General features: G+C 48.8%; 1 protein-coding gene across 4 annotated transcripts in view; it reads right to left on the bottom strand.

The window, feature by feature from the left end:
- Itgal (integrin subunit alpha L) overlaps positions 1 to 24,480 on the bottom strand; it is a 35,846-nt gene that overhangs the window by 1,989 nt on the left and 9,377 nt on the right. For 2 of the 4 annotated variants that reach the window (XM_028775205.1, XM_028775209.1), the window contains exons 8-30: positions 23,927 to 24,059; positions 23,634 to 23,784; positions 22,533 to 22,606; positions 22,307 to 22,445; positions 18,690 to 18,841; positions 18,267 to 18,404; positions 17,609 to 17,806; positions 17,367 to 17,497; positions 14,450 to 14,610; positions 14,204 to 14,355; positions 11,436 to 11,525; positions 8,777 to 8,830; positions 8,605 to 8,675; positions 8,150 to 8,291; positions 6,487 to 6,597; positions 6,047 to 6,126; positions 5,867 to 5,953; positions 3,954 to 4,029; positions 3,427 to 3,540; positions 3,175 to 3,231; positions 2,978 to 3,076; positions 2,163 to 2,258; positions 1,498 to 1,608 (exon numbers count right to left, since the gene is read on the bottom strand). In XM_028775205.1, coding sequence (XP_028631038.1) covers positions 1,498 to 1,608; positions 2,163 to 2,258; positions 2,978 to 3,076; positions 3,175 to 3,231; positions 3,427 to 3,540; positions 3,954 to 4,029; positions 5,867 to 5,953; positions 6,047 to 6,126; positions 6,487 to 6,597; positions 8,150 to 8,291; positions 8,605 to 8,675; positions 8,777 to 8,830; positions 11,436 to 11,525; positions 14,204 to 14,355; positions 14,450 to 14,610; positions 17,367 to 17,497; positions 17,609 to 17,806; positions 18,267 to 18,404; positions 18,690 to 18,841; positions 22,307 to 22,445; positions 22,533 to 22,606; positions 23,634 to 23,784; positions 23,927 to 24,059 — 2,617 coding nt within the window. The remainder of the gene's footprint in view (positions 1 to 1,497; positions 1,609 to 2,162; positions 2,259 to 2,977; positions 3,077 to 3,174; positions 3,232 to 3,426; positions 3,541 to 3,953; positions 4,030 to 5,866; positions 5,954 to 6,046; positions 6,127 to 6,486; positions 6,598 to 8,149; positions 8,292 to 8,604; positions 8,676 to 8,776; positions 8,831 to 11,435; positions 11,526 to 14,203; positions 14,356 to 14,449; positions 14,611 to 17,366; positions 17,498 to 17,608; positions 17,807 to 18,266; positions 18,405 to 18,689; positions 18,842 to 22,306; positions 22,446 to 22,532; positions 22,607 to 23,633; positions 23,785 to 23,926; positions 24,060 to 24,480) is intronic. The other 2 variants (XM_028775207.1, XM_028775208.1) reach the window with 2 other exon arrangements.

The raw sequence follows: 24,480 nt of genomic DNA, 5'->3' as shown, positions 1-24,480 counted from the left end.
CTGCTAGGTGCGTGTGATCTCCTCACTGCTAGCTAGGTGCACGTGATATCCACGCTGCTAGCTAGGTGCACGTGATCTCCTCACAGCTAGCTAGGTGCACGTGATATCCACGCTGCAAGGCACATGACGTAGAGCCTTCAGCTGTGCTTGTCCACGAGGGCAAGGCACGTGGTAAAGGGTATAAATACCCAGGATTTCCTTCCAATGAACGAGACTTGATCAGACTCCCTGTGTTGTCTCCATTCTTCGCGTCTCCGTCCCCACTCTCTCTCTTGCTAGGCCCTGACCCGCGGACCGGAGCAGCAGAACGGCTGTTACAAAGTGGCCCCCAGAACGTGAGGCAGCTCAGGCAGCTACAAAATGGCGCCTCAACGTTGGAGCTCCAGTAAGCAAGATACAGTGAAAGACACAGTGGAAATTGGAAGCGTGCATCCTCACTCCTGCGCTAGAGACCCTGCTGACTGACCCGAACAGGTTGCTACAATACTCCCTTTAAAAAAAAAAAAAAAGTCAGTCACATAGAGCCGGGTGGTGGTGGCACCTATAATCCCAGCACTCAGGAGGCAGAGGCAGGAAGATCTCTGAATTTGAGGGCAGCCTGGTCTACAGAGGGAGTCCCAGGACAGCTGGGGATACACAGAGAAACTGTGTCTCCAAAAGAACAAAACAACAATAAAAATGTTAAGAGCACTGACTGCTCTACCAAAGGACCCAGGTTCAATTTTCAGCACCCATGGGGCAGCTCACAAGTGTCTGTAGGCCCTAAGAGATCAACACTCTCAAAGACATTCATGCAGGCAAAATACCAATGCGCTGACAGCCCTCCAGCCCCTTGCCCTTATCTTTTGAGGCCCCTCTGCTGACCTCGTGTGACTTTGTGCTGACCTCATGCTGACCTTGAACTTGGGGAGATTCTGCCTCTGACCCCAGGTGCTGAGGTAACAGGTGTGCATCACCACACCCGGCTCCTTTTCTGAAACTCTGGAGCCTTTTTCATGGAACATCGGTCCCCTGTCCCTCTCCACCTCTGATTTTTACTTGTCTAAACTTCAGTTCAAATGTCACCTCTTCTTAGTGGCCCACCAGCCTGAGCAGGCATCTCCATTACAGGTTCCAGAGTAGACAGACCCTGGTCTAGCCCTCATTAAGCTCGCTCCTGTCCACGTCCCGGATTTTGACTGTGAACCTCATATGAATGAAGACCATGTATATATTACACGTCTCTGTTTCACGGGGCCTAGGGCAGCACGTGCTACCAGAAGGTCCTCAGTATATAGGTACCCCTTTCTCTTTCCTCCCTCAGTCCTGGCTGGGCCAGTGTTGACCTGAGCGGTGGTGAAGTCTCTCTCACTTGAACTTGAGGTCTTACAGATCTAGCTGTAGGATGGAGTGAGCGGAGGCCTGCTTTGGCTCTTATCCTCCCCGGTCCGTATGCTCCTCCTGGTCCATGCCAATGTTTCCTCTTTGCCCCCAGCTTAACCATCTGGAAGCTCCTACCTTGTAGAGCGCTAGGAAAATCAGGAAGAGTAGCACTAGCCCCCCGATGCCACTGAGGACATACAGGTGGAGCATCTCCTTCTCATAGATCACATCCACCTTCGTGAGGACCTGGGGAGGAGAGCTAGCTGAGGGCAGGGAAAACCCGCCCACCTGAAACGCCCCCGAGTCCCTGCTCCATCCCATCTCACCCAGATGTGTGGGTTGCACCACAGCTTTGGGCTCTGGCCACAGATCCATCCTCTCCCACAAATGTGTCACTTGGCCACGTGTACCACAGACTTATACAACCTGCCACTGGCCCCAAGAGGAAGTGCCTCAGCTGGGCCTTCAAAGCCCTGAAGAACCACCCTCTGTGTTTAGATCCATCTCTGGCCACACTGAGTTGCCTGAACCGTGGGCCTCTGTGCTCACTGCTCTCCACTCACTGATATTGGTGGGCCTCTGCTAAAGCGTCATTGCACTGGTCTTTAGATCAGAGTCTGTGGGGCAGCTCAGACAAGACTGGAGTGGCTTGCTTTTCAGTGAGGTGGGACCTCCCATTCACAAGGATTTGAATTAGATTAAGGTCTGACTGGGCCAAGCTCCCCTTCTCCCTCTCTGTGAGCTGTACATGGGGTTCCTGAACCTCTCTGCTATCTGGGCTTGGGTTCTGAGGTACTTACCTGGGCCTGGGAGGCTTTGCTGCCATACAAATGGAAATGCTTGCTGCTGTTGAAGGAGACAGAGAGTGAGCTGCAGAGGCTGAGTGTGGAGGAGGCCTGTGGAGGGAGCAGACTGTCAGTCAGAACAGGACTGAGACTCTGGACTTGGGCCCCTTTGCACAGGGAAGGAAGGGAACGAAATCTGGTGAGGGGACCTCACTCTCTCCTCATCTTATTTCTCGACTGTGATGGTCTAATGTGTCACTCACTCTTCAGTGTCAGAAGGGGAGGTTCTTAGACAGAACATGTAACTACCCGTGGTACGCAGGTGTGGTGGTACACAGCTCTAATCCCAGTTCTTAGGAGGCTAAGGTTGAAAGATCATGAGTTGCAGGCTAGTCTGACTACACAGTGAGACCATAATTCAAAAGCAAAGCTCAGTGTGGTAGTTTACTTAGCCTTTAATCCCAGCCCTCAGGAGGCAGAGGCAGGTCAATCTCTGTGAGTTCTAGGCCAGCCTGATCTACTTAGAGACTTCCAGAGTGGCATAGAAATATCATTTTCTCTCAAAAAAAAACAAAATATATATATATATCATTTTCCAAAACCAAAACCAAAGGGGGAAAAAAACAAATAAAAATAAATAAGCCTTCACCAAAAAAACCAGCCCTACAGACTTCAAACAAATCCAGATGACTTTGCTGATGTTATATTACAGCTGTGCAACCTGGGTGTTTACTCTAGAAAAGACAAACGGAGGGAGCTCATGTGGGAAGCCCATCCCCACCACTGCTAAGGCAAATGGATCCTCCCTGACAACTACAAGCAGGTGCTACCTTGATTTCCTCGGCGAGTTCCACAGTTCCTGTCACTTGGATGAGGGTCTCCCACCTGAAGACAATTGGGCAGCGAAACTGGACTCCAGGCAGACAAGGCTGCAGTGGTCAACAACAGCAGTCAGCGGTCAGCCAGGTCCACCATCCCCAGCTGACTGCCCACCTCCAGCCTGGTTCCTCAGCTCACACGCCCATACCTCAGCTTCACTGGATGTCCTCTTCAGGTCCTCGAGGTGGCAAGTGACAAGGGGATCCTAGGAATTGGAAGTAGGGTCTCCAGTAGGTCTGAGGCCACTTCCTACCTCATAGAAAGGGCATTCTCATTCTCCTCCCCAAGATAACCCTTGTCTAATTCAGACATCTACATTGCCTTCCTACACATAGCAGTTCAACCCGGTTGTTTCCCACCGAGGACCAGCTTACTTTGCCCTCTTCTGAGTGGTACTCACTGTCTGTACACTCCATGTGTGTTTGATGATGCCCTTACTGGGAAGCTGTGGCACCCCAACCAAGGCCTCCAGTGTGGGCATGTCGTGGTCATAGGCAGATGGCTGGATCCTCACCTAGGAAAGGGCAGAGACCACACAGAGCTAGAATGGAGCAACCCTGACTAGCAACCACCCTGTGTGACCTGAGGCACTCCCTGGGTGAGTTCTAGGGTCTGTTATTAGTTAGGCGGTGCATCGTGATGGACCGGAATATATCTGGCCTTGTCCTAGTGCTTTCAGTTAAGAGCACTGGCTGCTCTTCTAAAGAACTCAGATTCTTTTCCAAGCACCTACATGGCAGTTCGTATCCATCTGTATAGCTCTAGTTCCATAGGGATCCAACACCCTCTTCTGGCCCCTGAAGGCACCAGCCACGCAAGTGGTGCACAGACAGATATAAAGTTAAAACACCCATACATATAGAAAATAAATACATTTAAAAAATAAAAGAAAATGTGGCTTGGACCCTTCCTTATGGAAGCCCATACCTGGTAGATATGCTGGACTTGTTGGGTCTTGGGACCTTTAGGGGTGAAACTGATATAGAGTGTGGAGTTCTCCTGGCTGTGGAGAGACATGTACAGATGAGAGCTTGAAGGCATGCAGTCCAGACCCCAGGAAGCCTCTGGGCCTCCAGCACTGTGCTGGGGCCTTCAGAGGCACCTTGTCATTTAGAACTTCAAAACTAAGGCCAGTAGAGAGACAGGTCTGAAACTCTAGAGTTAGGGTCACACCTTGAGAGCTGTGTCCTCACTACTACATATCACCTTCACTGGTGTGTCAACTCGGCTCACTGTCTGAATGACCATCTTTTCATGTGTGTCCTTCCCACGTGCACTATTGTGTGTGTGGGGTGCTGATACTAAAGTCTGGCTCCCTAATTCTTCATTCAGTTCTTGATTTGGTCAACAAAGGAGGCCAGGAGCCAACTGCTGGGCAGAAGGGACAGGTTGGACTTCCAGGTCCCAGGAGGAAAAAGAGATGCAGAGAAAGGGAAGGCCTTCTTGGTCAGACTTTGGAAGGAGAAACATGAAACAATCATGTAAGATCTTGGGGAAGCTAGATCCAGCAGCCTCCACCACCAGCGAATAGCCAAGGAGGTCAGTGGAGGCTAGCTGATACAGGCTAGCTGGTAAGTTTAGGGCAGAAGATTCTTTGCTTAGCCGTTATGCTAGCAAATTCTAAAGTACTAAAGCTGTCTGAGTGTTTTTCATCCACAGAGCAGAGGTGGGCAGAAGGGGGTGGGCAGGTCGCAGCTGGCGGCATGGAGAAGCTAAGCAGGGAGGAACAAAAGAGAAGTTGTCAGCCAGTGGAGCGTATCAGCTCCCCTGACAAGCCAGGAGTGGGGCTGGCAACACGGATCTGGGAGCTAGGCTGGGAGAGGCCAGAGCGCAGGCCGAGGTCCCTGGGCAAAGGTGGGAGCATGTTTTTAAAATTACACGCAACACAGTATCCTCTGACTTCCACTATTTCCAGGTGCCTGCAGCTCACCTAGTCATGCCAACTCTCTTCCCACTGTTCTCTTGCACCTGCTGCCAGCATTGGAGGCTGCCCACTTGCTTCCCGGCTCTCAAGTCCCGCCTCCTTGCCTTTGCTTATTATGTTCTGCTCACTGTCTCTTTCCTGGCCTCATCCCAGTGCCTCTAGATCGAAGTCCAAGGTCAACTTTCTCCATGAGCCTTCCATCTCTCCAACACCTGCCCTGATATTTTATATCAACACCATCCTGCCTGACAATGTTCAGAAGGACTGGAGGCTTGAGCTCAGACATGGGCTCCGTCCTCACCACACAGAGCCAACTTCAAAAAGCCACTGTGCTCTGTATAGTAACCAGAACACCCAACTAGAGACCCTTTGAGTCCCGCTGCTACCCACTGCATGCCGACACCACTGACTCCATCTGTGTGAGTCTGCTCTGACTAGATGGTGCTAGAGAACAAAAGTCACTCTGGAAATGTTCCTCCTTCTCTTCCAGTGCTCTGATCCCAGGACGGGAGGGAATTCAGCACAACTGAACATGGCCAAGTGCTTTGAAATGAGACAAATTTGAGTTCCTCTTTCCTAGTTGCATGGCCCTGAGTAAAAGGCAAATTTCTCTGAACCTGAGTTCATCATTAGCATCATGCAAAGTGGTAAATCTTATTACAAGAATAAAGGAAGCTTTGGAAAGAATCTGCAACCAAGCAGCCAACAGCACGATTCTTCCCTGGTGAAGGCTGACCCGACTGATTCAGGCAGAGCTCTTAAAGGGTCTCCTTGTAATGCTGGGATGAGTTCTGATTAAACCTGAGATGTCAGAGAAGGAAGAGGGATGGAGGAGGTGGGGGAGCATGGGTGGCAAGGACACCCAGATGAAAGTCACAGGTAGAAGGGGTGTGTGATTGCGCTCAGTGGCACTCACTCCTCAGTAAGGATGTTGACAGGGTGCAGGACAGGAATGCGGGTGGTGGCTGAGTTGTCCTTCCAGAGGCTTGAGTTCTCATTCTCACTGCATGGGGCAAGGTGGAGAGACACTTAGAAGAGCCTGGCCAGGTTTCCTGGCAGTGTAACCCCAGCAAGGCATGTGGATGGGTCTGCTCACCAGTGCACAGTGCCATTCAGCTCGACAACGTCTCCCCAGGAGCTGTTGAGCAGCGTGTTAAACATCACCTGGAGGCTCACCTGGCAGGGAGGCAGAGAGAAGATGGAAGAGTATCAGGAGTAGCCTGAGTACCTCATGGTCCAAGCTGGGTCACCAGCCCCATTGTGACCATGGACTAATGCTTCCTATGTCTCTGGCACTGGGTAAGTGTCTCATCCCCACTGGGCAGATGAAACTGAAGCTCTTGGCAGCCGAATTAGGTGTGCAAGGTCACAAAATGCATAACCCAGTCTCGGGTTTGTCTCACCCTGAATCCAGGCTCAGGTATGCAGAGCAGCTCTGTATACTGTCCTCCTCGGTCACCTGCTCCCTCCCAAGAACCAGGGTCTTCTTCCTGTTTGCCAGCTCAGGCCCTTGTGAGGGAGCTGCCCAACACTCACCTGTTGGCCTGCTTTGAAGATGGGAGAGCTTACATTGCATTTCAGTGTCTTAGTCAGGAGATTTGCCTCCTTGCTGAGCTCCTCGCAGCTCACAGGTACGCGGCTGTGTGGCTGAGAGGGAAGAAGCTTGCTGTGGGACAAGGTCTAGGGTTCCCAGTGGTTGCTAACTCTCAGGACTTGTAGCTCCCAGAACTCTGTTATGCCATGACACATGCTCAGAGAGGCCAGGCCAGAGAGGGCAATAAGGAAGGCATGGCTGAACCTAACTGTGCAATGTCTCTAGTCCCTGTTACTCAAAAGGCTGAAGCAGGTGGATTATCTGAACCCAGAAGTTTGAGTCCAATCTGGGCAATATTTGAGATACAATATTAAAAGAAAAATCCAAACAAAACAAAATAAATCATGTAAAGTAAAAAAAAAAAACCAGATACATGTTGTGAGTCCACTGCTACATGCAGTCTAATTTGTAAAGTTGCAGAGCAGTGTATGGGAAGTTAGCAAGAGATGAACATTGAAGGGTGCCTGTTGCTTAAGAGGACATAAAAGTTCTGGAAAGAGATGGGCATATGACTACACACTCGACCCAATGCCAGTGAACTGTGTGCCTAGGAACTGTTAGAAAGCTAAACTTACAGACATTCACCACAAAAACAAACAAACAAACAAAAAAAGCTAAGTCTCAACCTGAGTCTAATCCCTGGGAACCACATGATAGAAGGAATCAATTCCTCCAGGTTGTCCTCTGACTGTCACATATGCTATAACATGTGTGTTCTGACACATGTGTACACCTTCATATATATGCATACATGCATATGCACTCAAAATAAATAAACAAAATATAAAAACTTCAAAAATTAAAAACAGCTGGGCTGTAGTAGTGCAAGCCTTTAATCCCAGCCCTCGGGAGGCAGAGGCAGGTGGATCTCTGAGTTGGAGGCCAGCCTGGTCTACACAAAGAAACCCTGTCTCAAAAAACCAAGCAAACAAAAAAAAACAAAAATTGCATGTTCAAGGCCCTAGATTCAATTGTCAGTATTACAAAATACATACATGCATACGTACGTACATACATACATACAGACAGACAGGCAGACATACATGTACTTGATGAGCTGTCCATATAAACTCTTTGAACTTCTCTGTAATTTCCACATTTCCATGGTGACCACGTATAATTTTTAAAGCAGTATTTGAAAGTAAAAGTTCTGTCTTTTTGGAGACATCTCATTTGGAGAATCTCAAGATTCCAGACTAGTCTTTAACTTACTATGTAGTCAAGGAGAGCTTGACCTTCTAACCTGCCAGCCTCAACTCCCCCCACCCTTGCCCCCTCCATCCTGCATCCCATGTCCACCTCCTCAGTGCTAGGGTTACAGGCAGGCACCACCCTTCCCTGCTGAAGTCAGTGCTGGAAGGAACATGGGGCTTCATTCATGCTAGGCAAGCACTCTGAAAGTTGCAGCCCCTAAAAGGTCTACTCAAAACAATGCACAATGTTCCTCAAAAGGACTTCAGCCATCTGAGGAATGGAACTGCACATTTCCAAGTGCACATTAGATGTCATCCCACCCACTCAGGCAATAAAGGCTACCCAAAGTGCACTGTGGGAACTCCAGCCAGCGCAGGAAACTACACAGGCGGGTGGTACCCTGGGGCTCACTTGAAGCATCTCCACTTTTCGGAAGGAGAGTCCCCAAGGGAAGTCCAGGTCCAGTCGCACCCAGTAAGCATCTTCTCCTGAGTTCCTCAGTGTCCACTCCACAGCAAGGCTGGCAGAGGACATCAGACGTAGAACTCTGGATCTGGGGATTGGGAGGTGATCAGAACCATGGGGCCATGACAGCAGGAAACAGTATCAAGGTGAGGACTTCAGAGATGAGGGAGCAGGCCAACCACAAACACCAGCTCCTATGTTCAGCTCAGTGTCCTAACACTATCTACCCCAACGCAAGCTCTGCTGCTAATGGCTGCCTTTCTCAGAGAAGGAAGTGCCCCTCCTGGTGGACACAGCCCATGGGTGAAGGGCCTTCTGACACTGTCTCAGTCCACTTTGCAGCTACCTTGGGAAGATGGAATTAAACTGAAGACAGCGTCAAGGGACAAAGGCTTACAGACCTGGCAGGGGATGACAGGCCCAGGTCTGCCTCACACTTCTTGTCTTCACCACAGTTCTTCTCAAAAGGGATCTGAAAGGTGAAGAAGGGACCAGGAAGGAGGCTCAGGCCCCAGACCCAGCAGAGCCAGACAGGGGCCCCAGGCCCACCTGACTGCCTCTCGCCCCTCTTACCTCTGTAGTCACTGCGTGGATTGAAGGTCTCAGGATGGGCTGCATGTCTCTGCCCTGTTGAGCATGGAGGAGTGAAGACAGGGTGCTCAGGTGAGTAAGATGGTCTTGTGATAGCACAGGAGAGACTCTGGGCTCAGCTGGAATGACTGTGGTCTTCCTACAATCCTACCCATACACAGCCAGGTACATGGTCCTTCTCTAGTGACAGCTACACAATGGAAGGATGAGGCTCCATCTCACAGATGGGTATCCAGGCCGGGACAAAGCAGCCTACAGTTCCACCCTTGGCAGGAGCTCCTGACTGTTCAACATCTGGCCCTCCTGCCTGCCCAAGGCCCTTTCTCTGTGGTTTGCCTCTGCCCATCCCCCTCCTCCTAGTCTTGCTCTCTAGCTCCTAGAAATCCATTGCCATTTTTTCCCAGCATTTCCTGAGCTTCTCCTCCAGACCAGCCCCCACCCTACCCTCATTTCTGGGCACATGTCAGAGTGTAAAACAGACACGGAAGGAGAAAGGCAAGGCGATGTCCACAGTGGATAAGGGGTTAGGACACAGTACAGGAAGGCTTCAGAGCATGGGGAAAGGACTCCTGACCAACACAAGGAAGTGTCCTGCAGCAACGGTATCCCCACTAACTGCTGTACTTGGATCTAGAATGCCCACCTCTGCGTGTGTTAAGGCCCTGGTTCCAGCCTATGTTGTAATTGGAAGGTGGCAGAGCCTCTAAAAGCTAGCTCATAGTCGGAGAACGTTAAGCCATTGGAGGTGTGTCCTTGAAGCTGGCACTGGCACCCCAACTCTTCCCTCCTTTCTCTTTACTTCCCAGCCACAGTGATGAGGGTTGGTAGCTTTACAATGATCTCCCTGCCATAACATGTCTCCGTCATCGGTGCAACAAAACTGATGATCACGGACAGTAACCACTGAGATCATGAGTCCAAATGAACTTTTCTTCTTTATAACTTGATTATCTCTCTGAGTATTGATTATCTCTCTCTCTCTCTCTAGGGTGCTAAAAAAAAAAAAAAAAAGTAAGAGGATGCCAGCCAGGTGAAGAAAATGGAGAAGAAAGTTCAGAGAATACACATGCCCTGAGGCATGACAGGCTGTGTCTCCTGCCCCACCCCAGCCACCCCAACCCCCAACCCCAGGGAACTGGTCTAGCTCCAGCACAGACCATCAGAAGGACCAAGAAGCTCAGGTTCCACTAAGCCTGTGGGTAATGCTGGGGCACTAAGATTACATTCTAAAGGCAGTGAAACCTTAGAAGGTCTTCACAGGTTGTCACAGCTGGATCTTCTAGAAGACTCCAGCCTCCAGCCTCTTCTTTAAATGGAGAAAGTCTTAGTGCTCTCTGCTGATGGCCCCCCATCCACTTCAGCATTTACCTAGGCAACTGTGAGCCACATGCCATTCAAGGCCCTGCCCCCCTCAGCTGTTTTTCTGAAAGAAGCAAGGTCTGTCTCCCATCTCCCTTGACCATATTAGCACACACGACACACGCACAACTAATCCATTCATTTTGTAAAACCCAGAACTAATGACATTTCCCAGGAAGGTGTTCTTGATATTGATTGTGACCTCAGGCGCTGGGTCCTGATGTGCTGGGTTTCCATTAGAGGCTGAGGCAGAGACTGCTAGCAGCCCCTACACAGGGGTCCTCACCTCTTGCCTTTGAAACAGTCTCCACTTCAAAGCAAACCAAAACAAAAACCATCTTCAGTTTTTGGACTCCTTTTCTTAGCCTTTCTTGCAGCTGAGTGTGATCATGTTGACTATGGTTTTTTAATCCCTGGGATATCAATAAAAGTGTCATGTAGCTTTTTAAGAAAATACTCTTCAAGGGAAGCTGAGTGTGCTGCTCAGTCCTTCTTGGCCAGGTGTGACAGCTACAGCCCAGGCATCTTTGAGCACAAGATGTAGCCACCATGGAACCCACCCAACCCTAAAAGCAAAAAGCATGTGCTCTCTGGTTTGTTGACTCCTGATTTAGAATCTCAGAAGCCACACTAGTCTCCTCCTGCCTCATACAGGAGAAAGACTTCCCCACATACGGAAGGAGAGAGCTGACTGTTACAAGTTAGCCTCTGACACACACACACATTCAATATATGTAATACAAGAATTTTTTTTTTATGTACGTCACCCTTAGCTGGATGTGATGGCTCATACCTGTAATCCCAGCAATTTGGAAGTAGGCAGGATTATTAAACATTCCTGACAACATTTTCTCCAAACAAACAACAAGGAAAAACAACAATAACAAAACCAAACACGCAAACATAGCCAATGTTAATGTAAGCCTCTCTTGTTTGAAGTTGAGTAGGCCCTGCCTACAACAGATCTAGTTGCCTCCTGTGTGATTCAGAGCCCAGATCCCACACATTCTAAGGCTGAACTCTCTAGTCCCCTTTCCTGACATAGTTGTGCTCCCTCTAGTGCTCCCTGCAGTTGAGTGTCATCACCCAACCAGATGCAAATGACAAATGACCATTGCCATTCCCCTCAAAGTCACCACCCAAGCTCCCATTCTTTCCAAGCCTGTTTTAAATACAAACTCCTATGAATTCCCTTCCTGCTTAAGTAACACATATTAGCTTTACTATTGCTAAGCAGATTTTCCAGTCTTCCCCTTAAACATCCATCTTCCATCAGTCTTACCACCTTTTGGTCCCTTGGTTTTCCTTCTTCCTCCAAAAGAGAGAACTTCAGAGAGACATTGATAGGGGAGATGAGGTCTTGAATGCAGACCTGAGGGCAAGAACACACTGTCATGATGGATCTGAGAGCAAGCCTCATCCGAGAGAGTGCACATCATCAGTGATGAGATTCTGGTAGCTATCTGTTAAGACCTTATCGCTTTCCACTGCATACTCTTAAATACACTAAGCAAATTCTCTATGTGTCAGATGTTTATAATGTCCTTCCCAGCACATGCCAGACATCACTAATCAACCCCACAGTTTTCCGTAGGCTTGTAATGGAAGCACTTGAACCATTTGTTTGAATGAGAATGATCCTTATAGGCTCATATGTTTGGATACTTAGTCTCCAGTTGGTAGAACTGTTTGGGAAGGATTAAGAGGTGTGGCTTTGTTGAAGGAGGTATGTCACTGGGGCGGGCTTTGAGCTTTCAAAAGCTCATTCCCACTTGGCTCTCTCTGCCTCTTGCTTGTAAAGCAGATGTAGGCTGTCAGCTACGTCAGTGCCATGCCTGCCTGCCTTCCTACTGCCACACTCCCTGCTATGATGACCACCGACTCACTCTCTGAAACTGTAACCAAGGCCCCAACAAACTCTTCTAAGTAGTCTTAGCCAGGGTGTCTCTTCATAGCAATAGAAAAGTAACTAAGACACCATTATTAAATTGATCCAGTCATGGTGATTCATGCTTATAACACAAGGACTTAGGAGACTGAGGCAGGAGGACCACCAAGAGCTTCGGGCCAGCCTGGACTACAGAGCAAGATGTTTTTCAAACAACTTTTTAAAAATTGCCCTAGGGAGCTGCAAAGATGGTTTGTTTGTTAAGAGCACTGACTGTTCTTTCGGAGAACCCAGGTTTGGTTCCCAGCACCTATATGATGAATTATAATTATCAGTAACTCCAGAACTAGGGGGTTCAATGCCATCTGGCTTCCTTGGGTATCAGGCATGCAAGTGGTACAAAGATATACATGCAAGCAAAACACACCTATATACATAATATATGTACATACATATATAATATATATACACATATAATATATATATTTCTGTTCTAGGAACACATTATCAAACTTCATACAAAAACATTCCAGAACAATTAAGGCTATTAGTCCTTGAGAACAGAGTTGGCCATAACAGCCCAGATAGACTTTCAATTTGATCTTTGCTTAAGGAGCCTGTTGACTGTAATGGGTGGGCTTGATCATTTCCTATTCACAATGAGGACAAGAGGTCTAAAACCTGAGCCAAGTGTGTTCGGACAATTAGTGGAATGGACCTAGGGACCCACATACCCAGACTCAAGGCTCAAGGTCCTCCCAAGCCATGTTGCTGTCTTCTCTGGCAAATTTATGCTCTGTTTCCAGAGTCAGAAGGGTGGAGTGTGAGGAACAGAGGGACCCAGAATGTAGTTAGGAACAAACTGAGACTGTGAGTGGCTAACTATTCAGTGTGGGTACTGACTACTAGGGCGATGTTTCCAGATCTGTATGCTTCACATCCCAAGGAAGAAACCTTGTAGAAGAAAGAAGAAACAAGCAAGCTCCATTGGGACATTTTGGAAACTGTTCAAAATAACATTTAAAAAAAAATATTGGGCTAGGGACTGGAGAGATGGGTCAGCGGTTAAGAGCACCAGCTGCTCTGCTCTTCCAGGGGTCTTAGGGTCAACTCCTAGCATGAACATAAGTGGCTCACAACCATCTATAATGGGACTTGATGCCCTCTTCTGGTGTGCAGGCATACATGCGGATAGAGTACTCAAAATACATATACAAATAAACCTTTTTGGGAAAAAATGGAATATGGGTGGTGGTGAAGTCTTTAATCCCAGCACTTGGGAGGCAGAGGTACACAGATCTCTGAATTTGAAGCTAGCCTGGTCTTTAGAGCTAGTTCCAGGACAGTTAGGACTACACAGAGAAACCCTGCCTCAAAAGCCTTTAATCCCAGTACTCCGGCAGATCTATGAGTTTTAGGCCAGCCTGGCCTACATACATGGGTTCCAGGCTACATAGTGAGATTCTGTCTCAAACAAACAAAAATCACATTTCCTGGTATGAGTGCTGACAATAAATTTCCATATTTCCATATGTTTCAGGTAAGTAAAGACACACTGTCATAACTGGGGAGGGGAGTAGCAGCATTACTACAGGAGAGAGGAGAGTGTTGAGTATGTTATAATTCTCATCACATCAGAATGCCCAGGCTGGGCATGGTACCACATGCTTTTAATCCCAACACCAGAAGACAGCTATGAAGATCTCTGAGTCTGAGGTTAGCCTGGCTTACATAGTGAGTTCCAGAACAGCCAGGGCTATATAGAGAGACCCTGTCTCAAACAACAACAACCCAAACAAACAAAGGAAGCAAGTGTAGGGTAGTTGTACATACTTCTCCTAGCACTCAGAAGGCTGAGGCAGGGGGAGGACATAAATGCGAGGGCAGCTTGGACCCTGGAGCAAGCACCAAATCAGTCAGGGTCACATAAACCAGACAGGGTTACACAGCAAGACCCTGTCTCAAACAAAACCAAAGTGCATGCAGATACAATGAAGACTAGAGAGGACATCCCTAAAGAGTGTTATGTCAACTACTGAACAGCAGAGGAAATGGCAGGATAAAGGAGTCATGTCACTTGTCACAGCTATATGGTGACAGAGCTAAGCCTACACCCTCGCTGCTTCTCAGCCCCTCCCAGAACCCCAGCATGGCTCCCTTACAGGGAAGTGGAAGTGGAAGTCCATGCAGGATTTATCTGGGGTGACAGATGTGTTTCCACTGAGCTCGTGGCTTCCTCCTGGGAACAGACCTCGGCTCCTTGTCCGGTGGCCATCCAGCTGCAGGGTGTAGCTGAGGTTGGCAAGCAGGCGACCTGGGCAGGAAGGAAGGCAAGAGTTGAATGATGGGAGATCTTCTTCCCCAGGCTGAGTTTGAGGCAGCTCTTCTGGAAGCACAATGGGACCGACCTTGAAACTGAGGTGTGAGGGGCCGGATCTGGAAGCACGCCTTGAGCTTGACGCCAGCCTTCTGCTGCTGACCAGCTAAGTAGGAGCACTCCACCTCATGCACTGGGATTTCCTCTGGGGAGAAGGACAGCTCGGTGACAACATCCACCACCGGCCTCGAGCTGCAGAGCAGAGAACCACTAAGTGTCTCCCTTGGGCACACCCACTGGGCTTGTGACACACATTTGTGAGCTCCTTCCAGCAGAAGACAGAGGACTCTCCTTCCATGTCACAGTCAGAAGTCTCCCCAAAGTAGCAGTGACAATTAGGGTGTCCCTAGTTTACTACAGCCTTGTGATCTATTTTTTTTTTCCATTTAAAAGAAAATGACCTTTGAAAACAGAGAAATCAGGGCCAGTGAGATGGCTCAGTAGGGTAAAGGCCACACACCATGCCTAATGACCTGAGTTTGGTCCCCAGGAACCACATAGTAGAAGGAGAGAACAGATTTCTTCACATTTGAACCATGGCACATACATGCACGCACACGCGCGCACACACATACACACACAACATAAATAAACATAATTTCTGGTTTTTGAGACAAGGTTTCACTATACATCCAGAGCAGGCCTGGAACCTGCTCCATAGACAGAATGAAACTAGAACTCCCAAAGACCCACCTTCCTCTGCCTCTTGAGTGTTAGGATTAAAGGAGTGAGCCACCACATGTAGCCCAACAAACATACTTTTTCAAAACTGCCTGTGATGTGGCTATGCAGGTAAAGGCATTTCTACCACATCTGAGAATCTGTAGCTGGTCTTTGCTAATTGTGGGTTCCTCTTTCTTCTCCACCCTATTTCCACAATCTCAACCCCCTAACACTAGATAGGAGAGAAAGAAGGACAGGATGTGGGGTGGGGTGGAGGAGGGAGGGAGTGAGGGAGGGAGGGAGTGAGTGAGAGAGAGACAGAGACAGAGAGAGACAGAGAGAAGTCCCTGAATCTAATTCCATTCCCTTCCTTTCTTCTTCAACCACTACTACTAACAAACAACAACACTGAACAACCAATAACCACCCACCCCACCTCTTGGGGCCCTAGCATTTATACATCCTCTGAAAATATCCCAGAATTCCAACCTTCACATAATTGCAGAAAGTAGCTGTAGCCAAGAAAAAAAAACACACCCTTGCTAGAGCACGAGGCAAATCATAATCAGCTGCTGCGGACAATCTGAAGCAACCCCATATCCCACACCTGGGATTAAAGTGAAAACATATTTTTATAATATTTCTGTATTTATAAAGAACCTACAACTCAAAAATTATCAGTACAAGAACCTACATGATGGAAAGAAAAAGCTGACACCCATCAGTTGTCCTCTGACACCCTCTATGTGCATACCCACAAGCACACACTAAGCAAATAAATAAGTAGGTAGATAGATAGATAGATAGATAGATAGATAGATAGATAGATAGATAGTTTTCTTGGAGAGGGAACAAGAGAAGCCAGAGTGGGCACACACCTACAATCCCAGTACTGGTAAGCCTACAACAGAAGACACAGCCAGGAATAATGAGGCCACACAGCCAGGAATAATGAGGCCCTCAGAGGGAGCACGAGACCTAGTCATGCCACATGACACTGGGGGGAGGGTGTCCTGTGCTGCATTCTGAGGTATTGGGAAATGAGCTTAGAGACATGTGCACACTGCCATGTGATTTTTTTTTTTCTTGAGACAAGGTCTTACGCTGTCACCCCTGGCTGATCTGAAAATCACTATGCAAACCAGAATAAACTTCAAGCCTTTTATTACCCATGATGTATTGCCTGTCTCAATCCTACCACACTGCCCTGGGGCAATCACATTCCGGCCACACACCCCTCTTTCCTGTCAGCCTTCTACCTTTCTTATGGCTGTGGCACATGCTGGGCTTTCTGTAAAGCTCTTAACCTAGGCTTCTGCTGGCCTAGCCTGACACATTTCCTATCTTTCAGTTCTCAGCTCCAACCCCAGCCCCTTAGAGAGGCCCCTCCTGCAATGGGCAGCCTCTGCTACTGTCTCACAGGAGCCTGCTCACCTCCTTGTATGCTCGGTGGTCTAACCACCGACCTAAATTTTCATCATCCGTATCCTCACACACACTCAGGGCCCAGTGTCTGACCCTGACTTCAAGCAGGTGCAGGGCATGGTGGCACATCCCTACAATCCAGGAGAAAGAAGGTGGAGGCGGGAAGACCTTGGCCTCAAGACCAGTCTGGGCTACCATACTGAGCACTAGGCTAGCCTGCACTGAATTGTGACCCTGTCTTGAAAAGACAAAACAAAATCTCCCAAATAAAACAAACAAACAAAGCCATATAGAAGATGACAGGGCTGAGGGCGGGGTGCAGTGACAGAGAGCCTTCTTAGACTGCACAAGGTTCTGGGTTCCATTCCCAGAACTGCCACAAAAACTAAAAGGGGCCAGCAAGATAGCTCAGAGGATAAAGGAGCTTGCCTCCAAGTCTGACAACTTGAGTTTGATCCCTAAGACCCACAGGGTGGAAGGAAAGAGCTGACTCCCAGGAGTTGTACTTCCCACATGTAGTATGGGATATGCATGAAAGTAAACACACACACACACAAATCAACATAATTTTTAAAGGCACAATATGTGATAATATTAATTCCCTGTATCATGTCACTAACAAAGCAGGAAATGTCACTGCCATTTCAAAGAAATGGAGAAACTTGGGTCCTGAGAACCCAAGCCGGCAGACTTTAACATCACACAATGAGAGAGACTCAGGTGCAGATCCCATCTGGGCCTCTGAGTAGCAGCTGCTGAGCCTGGGATATGACACAGAAATCAGGAAGGAAGGCCAGTCTCAGGGGCTCCTTGAAGGACGAGACTTGTGATGTCAGGGCGATTCAGGAAACCCATCTTACCTCAGCACAATCACCCGGCCCTCGGCTCCTACAACCACATCTGCCAGCTTGTCCCCTCCAAGGTCCTTCACCCCATGGATGGAGCGTCCAAACCACCGGATTCCTGGGTAGACCTGGGTTCCTTGTATACGCTGGGTCCAAGAGAGAAGTGGATGCTAAGCCAGGAAGTCAGGCTCGGACTTAAACTTGTAGGCTTCAGGGTGTATGGGATCCCAGCTTGATGGGCAGGCAGGGGACCTCACCTGGCTTGGCTGGGGACTGAGCCCACCGGGCTTCCCATTGAAGACATACACAGCCCCCTGCTCCTCCAGAGGGGCTCCCACGGCCACATCAGTCAGCCCATCCCCATTGATGTCTGTCAGGGCTGTTATGGCCGCTCCAAATCGACCAAGTGGGTAGCCAGGGTCACCCTGCAGCTCTGAGACCATTTCAAACAGCGACTGGGAAGGAGACACACATTAACCTCTCAACTGCAGCAAACTCTCCCAGAATGTGGCATTGTGGCAAACACACTGAAGAGCACCAAAGAAATGTGTGACCAGGTCCCTCAAGGCATCAGAACGCTCCTGTCAGGCTGACCTGAGCTAAGTACAGCATAGTTTGTTTCTGTCTGCATGCCCTGGTGGGTCTGAAGAATGAGGGGGTCTCCTTAGCCTTGTGTTCGCATTTGTAACATAAGAATTGTAGGTGCTCAGGAGATGATCAAACAACGAAATGAGGCCATGTGAACAAGGTGCTTGGCACCCAGTCTTGCACAGTATACCACAACCATCAGCTGCTGTTTGTTGTTTTAAAAGTTTGGTTGGTGTAGCAAAGGAGAAGCCCTTCAGAATAGCCCAGACCTGAGCAGGACATCACACCTTCACCCTGCTCTGTCACTGCTGGGGTCCTGGTTCTCACCTGTTTTCTCTGGTAGGTGAACACTCGGCCTCCTCTCTGCTCCCCATAGAACAAGGGTGCTCCAATCAGCAGCAGCTCTGCCTCACCATCTTGGTCCAGGTCAATGCTACATAGCTCCCCACCAAAATAAGATCCAATCTGTGAGGACAGCAAGACATCTGAGAAAGAGTCAACAGGGCCAGTGGGAGGTGCAGGTCCTCTACGACCCCTCACCTATACCATGTCCACCTTACTCCACCTCAAATGCACGATCTTGAGTTCACGTGAATTAAGACAAGTTGGGCCCCTGAAGGCTCAGTGTCTTAAGGTAGAGAGTCTCGAGATAACGTTCACCTCTGAGGCTGCTCTAAGCAGCAAACATGACCTCATCTTACACATGTACAGTGTTTGCAAGACACAGCAATCTACTCATGTGTCTCTCACCTGGGTCCCTTCTATCTTCTGGGTCTGGTTCCAACGTCCTCCAGCCTCTGGGGCTTGGAAAAGTAACACTTGTCCCACATGCTGGTACCGTGGGGCCCCTGCTGCCAGCAGTGGTCTGGAGCTCCGGGAGGCCAGCCAGGCCACAGTGTAACCTGATAAAACAGGTGAGGCATCTGGAGTTAGAAGCACAAAGGCTGCTGGGAGAAGGAGAGCCCAAGACACTGAGCTCATAACCAAGATGCATAGAAATAGCCAGAAGGCCTTTCACCTGAGAGAGGCAGCCATATGCATGCCACCCCAGCACCATTCAATTGTATGCTCACCCAGGGAGCAGCCGGCCATCTGCTTTGGACACAGTAAGTACACCGGCTGAGATGTGATTGATTTTGTTTCACGTACCTGAGTGTTGCACCTGCATATATATGTGTATCCCATGTGCATCCTTAGCAACCATGGAGACCAGAAGAGGGTCTCAGATCCCCTAAAATTGGTGTTACATATGGCTGTGGACCACCGTGTGGATGCTTGGACTGAAACCCCAGTCCTCTGCAAGAGCAGCCAGTGTTCTTAATCATGAAGCCATTTCTCCAACATTATAGTTAAACAACCAAAGAGGGAAACACACCCTGAACGTGGGCAGAATCGTTTCATGCTGAGCTCCTGAACGGAATAATAAACAGTGATCACGCTGAGTTGACTACAGATGAATGGTGACCTCAAACGCTGGCCGCCATGCCTCCACCACCGTGTGGTGTGCCTCTTCTGAAACTCTGAGCCCAAATCAAGCCCTTCCTTGCCTTTGCTGCCTTTTCAGACCTATTGTCCTAACAACAAGATAAGTATTTTATACATTAAGCTCAGAAGAGGGCAAAAAGCTGGGCGTGGTGGCACGCGCCTTTATCCCAAGCATGTGGAGGCAGAACTAGGCGAATTTCTGAGTTTGAGGCCAGCCTGGTCTACAGAGGGAGTTAGTTCCAGGACAGCCGGGGTTGCACAGAGAAACCCCCGCAGAGTTGATGTGCACACTGAAAACAAACACCTGATGTGTTGGTGCACAGTTGTACTCTTAACACCCCAGGGCCAAAGCAGAGGATCTGTCAATCCCATGCTACTCACATGAAAAGGACGGGAAGGGAAAGATACTTGAGAAATTTCCATTTTAAACATGTTAGTTCAAGACCTTTTACAGGGCTGAAGAACTTGCTCAGCAGTTAATGCTGATTTTTTCCCTCCAGAGAACCCAGAGTCTAGTTCCAGTACCTATAGTGGCTATATGACTCCCTCTTCTGGGTCTCAAGGGTACTGCATGCATGTGGTACACAGGAATACAGGCAGGCGAAACTGTACACATACATATATATCTCAGAAACAAAAGTCTTTTCACCAAGATGGCACCAAATGTTAAAAAAAGAAGTCCCCATCCTTCCCAAAGCTGAAACCAAAACCAAGGCTTTGAAAGTTACGCAATCAGTCTGTATGACATCCACATCCACCCAAAGATGATTCTCATGTCACCCACTTTCTGGTGTCCCACACTACTGTGGTTCTGGAGGCAGAAGAGCCCCCCAGGAGAAATAAGCCTGGCCCCTGAACTGTCCCCCAGCTCCCCTGACCATTGTGCACAGACAGAGGTGACAAGACCAGAGCAAGCAGGCTTCGAAGACCTCTAAGCCACTGCCGAAGGCACATGCCCCCAGCTACTGCTCTGGGTGTTGCCACAATAAATAACTCAAGTAAATATGGTACCAAGCACTTTAACCCCAGCACCTGGGCAAGAGGCAGGTGTATCTTTGAGTTTGAGGCTAGCCTGGTCTACATAGTGAGTTCAGGTTGGGAATTTTTGTCATCTTCCCTGCCCCCAACACACACACACACACACACACACACAAGTAAATACGGTTCAAGATTCTATCTGATTTTTTTTTGCAGAGCAACTGAAAACAAGCAAATGCCAGGCAAGAAGCAGGGAGAGACTGCACCTCATTTCTGTTCAGTTCATATATCCGTGAAGCACACACCTGAGGGATGCCCTTAGGAGTTCGAGACATGACTTAAATCTCAGTGTTCTGACTTTCTAGCTGAATGACCTAGTGAAAATCATCCCATGCCTCCTCTCAGTCTGTTTATAATCTAAACAACAATGAGAGAGAGAGAGAGAGAGAGAGAGAGAGAGAGAGAGAGAGAGACAGAGAGAGAGACAGAGAGAGAGACAGAGAGAGAGAGACACAGAGAGAGACAGAGAGACAGAGAGACCAGTACAGCTGCATGGAAGTGGTTCTGAGAATCAGAGAAATCCACAGACATCGTGCTTAGCTTCCCGCTAGTGAGAGCTAAGGTCAGCAAAAGACACAAAAAGCAGACTGTAGGGAGAGAACTGAAGGAGCCTCAGTGTGAGGCCCCATGGCAGCCTGGGAAGAACACCTCAGGTGGCCCAGCAGCCTCAAGCAGTACAGGGTGAGACCTCAACAGGACTTGAGCAGACAGACGCTGGCAACTGTGACTAGACAGACACGTGTCTTTTTCTCTGTGCCTAGCATGAGTTTTGTTTGTCTGGTTTTGGTTTTTCAAGACAGGGTTTCTCTGTGTAGCCCTGGCTGTCTTGGAAATCACTCTGTAGACCAGGCTGGCCTCAAACTCAGAGATGGGCCCACCTCCTCTACCTCAGGAGTGTTGTAACTAAAGGCATGTGCTCCCACTGCCTGGCTGATTTTTTTTGTACTTTGTGTGTGTGTGTGTGTGTGTGTGTGTGTGTGTGTGTGTTTTCTGAGAGGCCAGAAGAGCGTATCAGAGTATCAGAGTTCCTGGAGCTGGAGTTACAGGTCATTGTAAGCTGCCCAGAGTGAATGCTGGGACCTGAACTCTGGCCCTGGGCACGAGCAACAAATAGTTAAACTCTGACCTCTCATCCCAATCCCCCCACCCTCCCCTTCCTTTTAAGACAGAGTGTCTCTATTTAGGCCATAATGGCCTCTGAATTCACAGTCTTCCTGCCTCAGCCTCCCATAGTGCTGAGATTACAGGCCTGAACCATCATCATCATGCCTAGATGAAAAGAATTCTTGAAATTAAATAAAACTGCGCTGGTAAGATGGCTCAGCAGGTACAGGCTATGGTCACCAGAGTGGACAACCTGAGTTTGGTCCCTGGACTGCACATGGAAGGAAGAATAAACACTTGCAAGTTGACCTCTACACATCCTCTGAGGCATGCTCACACGGGCTGCTCTAGAATACAAAATAGCTTGTCTCAGAAAAAAATGATCACACCTGCAATCTAGTGTTTGGGAAACTACGATAAAAGGCTTGCAGTGGGTTCCTGGCCAGCCTGGATTAGGAAAGAGGAGTCTGTCTCAAACCTTCCTCTCCTGAGGGGGGGGGGGGGGGGGGGTTAGGGAGAGAGAGAGAGAGAGAGAGAGAGAGAGAGAGAGAGAGAGAGAGAGAGAGAGAGATTCCACTATTATTTTGAAAACAAGTCTGAGCTACACTCTGGCCTCTCCAAATCAGGAAAAAAAAAAAGAAAAAAGAAAAGAGAAAGAAAGAAAGAAAGAAAGAAAGAAAGAAAGAAAGAAAGAAAGAAAGAAAGAAAGAAAGAAAACAGTGGAAAAGCAAAGTGCTCACCCAGATAACCCCCTTTCACATCTGAGGTCAGCGGTTCATCATGCCCAACAAATGTGGCACCCTGCAGGTCTTCCTTCAGGTCCAGAAAGCCCCCGGCCCAATTCTTAGCCCCAACGGCTCCCACAGCTGCGTGCCCCTGCTGAGGGAAGGAGGGGACTAGGGTGAGTGTCGTCCCGAGCCTGCTGAGTCAGCTATACCCCAGCCCCTTCAGCTCCTTGCTCTGCACCTTGCTGAGGTCTGCGCTGATCCCGCTGGAGGAGAGTTCCATATTAAAGGATGACAGGTCCTGTTTGCTTGTGCCTAAGGGACAAAGGAGATCCAGGGAACAATAAGAAAGAGGACATTTGTGTGAACAGTGAGCGAGAGGCACAACATTGAAACAATGACCTCTGGACAATGTAGAAAGCATAGCCCTGAGTGTCCTTGTGTTTCAGGTCTCACTCTGGCGGACGGCCCACACCGATGCCAATACAGGCAGCAATAATTAGACTCAGGTTATTTTTTTTTTTTAATGGAGGCTAGACATTGGGAGAAGGCAAGGGGCTGTTCTGGAAGGAGCTAGAGGGTGAGAGTGAGAAAATGACTAAAATACACTATGTAGTGAGAGAGCGACCAAGACAAGGTTATTTTAAGACAACCAGCCTTTGATACTTTGTTACAGAGGCCACAGAGACTAACACAGCAGCTAAGTTTTACATCCATGAAGAGTTGGTATTGTCTTTTATCTTTTCGTGGGGGTGACAGGGTCTCTCTGTGTAGTCCTATCTGTTCTGGAACTCACTCTGTAGATCAGGCTGATCTTGAACTCACAGAGATCCTATTGCCTCTGCTTCCTGAGTGCTGGGACTAAAGACATGTACCACCATGACCCGTCCTTATTGTTCTCAAATAACAGAAAAGAACAAAGTGAACAGAGAAGGAACAGGTCTGTCTGAGGTCACACAGCAAGTGAGAGGCAGCAAGGGGCTTAGACCTGGTCTACCTAGTGCCACCCTGCACACCACAGTGTATCTTCCACTGAGGTGGGCACCGAGGCTATGTCCCGGCACAGGGGACTTCTCTATGGATCCTGACTCCTACAGGCACACGTGGCTGCCTAGAGAAATGTTCACCTCCTTTATCAGTCCTCTGTCTGCTGACTTTGACTTTGTTTTTCCAAAACCTCTTTGCATTCTAGGTCAGGGAAGAGTTTGTGTCTGGGCATCCCTCACTTCCGGCTCCTGACATGTTGCCCATCTTCTGTAATGTGAAGCGGACAATCAGTGAGGGTGTAGTGAGCCTTCTATCCAGCCCCTCCTCCCCACGGCTGCCAGGGTCTGGGACTCACCCTCAATAGCATAAATCCTCCTCTGCAGCTCAGTAAATAGACCCTTCAGCTTCTCAAATTTGTCCAGAATCTTGACAAACTCCTCTACAGGTTCTGAGGCAAATTTGTAGAGTGTCTTCTGATTTTTTTGGCTTGAAAAATGCTTGCCAAGCTGTGAGGGAGGTAGGGAAGAGCTGCAGCACCCCAAAATCTCTGACCAGTTTTCTATCAGTCAGAAGACCTTAGCACAGAGAGGAAGGAGCTTGAGCCTCAGAAGAAGACGAGGTGAAACCACAGGAGCCTGGGAAACATACCCCGATGATATAGCGGGTTATGCCTTGGGCTGCACTGATGTTGCCTTTGTCAGTTGCTTCCCCATCTGTAATGATGATAAGCACCTTGGTAGCATCCGGCCTGGCACCAGACTCCTCTTTGAACACGTGTGTCCTGTGTCCAAGGAAAGAGAATGTGAGAATTCTCCCACAGCACAGCCCAAGGCCCCACCCCACTGCTCACTGAATAATTGCCCAGCCAATCACTCAAAAGCCTCTCTTCAATCTAACAGGCAGGTGTTCCCAGCCTTCTGGTCTTCTCTTACCCCCGACCCCTCGCCATTTGACCACCCTTTCCCTCTGGACTGGTGGGCTTCACTCTGTTCTGGGTAGCCCAGAGGTGTGTCCCAGAATCCACTTGTAGCAATGGGGAAGTTTGAGAAGGGGGGACTCAGGGTTTCACCGACCCTCTATTCTAATCACACGACAACCACAATTTAGTCAGCTATAGGTACTTGTCTATATGAAATTCCAATGGGGAAAAGGACTCTGCCTCTCTGCCTCCCTGCCTCCCTGCCTCCCTGCCTCCCTGCCTC

This window comes from Grammomys surdaster, unplaced genomic scaffold, assembly GCF_004785775.1.
Source record: "Grammomys surdaster isolate TR1022 unplaced genomic scaffold, NIH_TR_1.0 253, whole genome shotgun sequence".
Taxonomy (NCBI): domain Eukaryota; kingdom Metazoa; phylum Chordata; class Mammalia; order Rodentia; family Muridae; genus Grammomys; species Grammomys surdaster.
The sequence above is the reverse complement of the archived record's forward strand: the minus strand, read 5'-3'. Positions and strand labels throughout refer to the sequence as shown.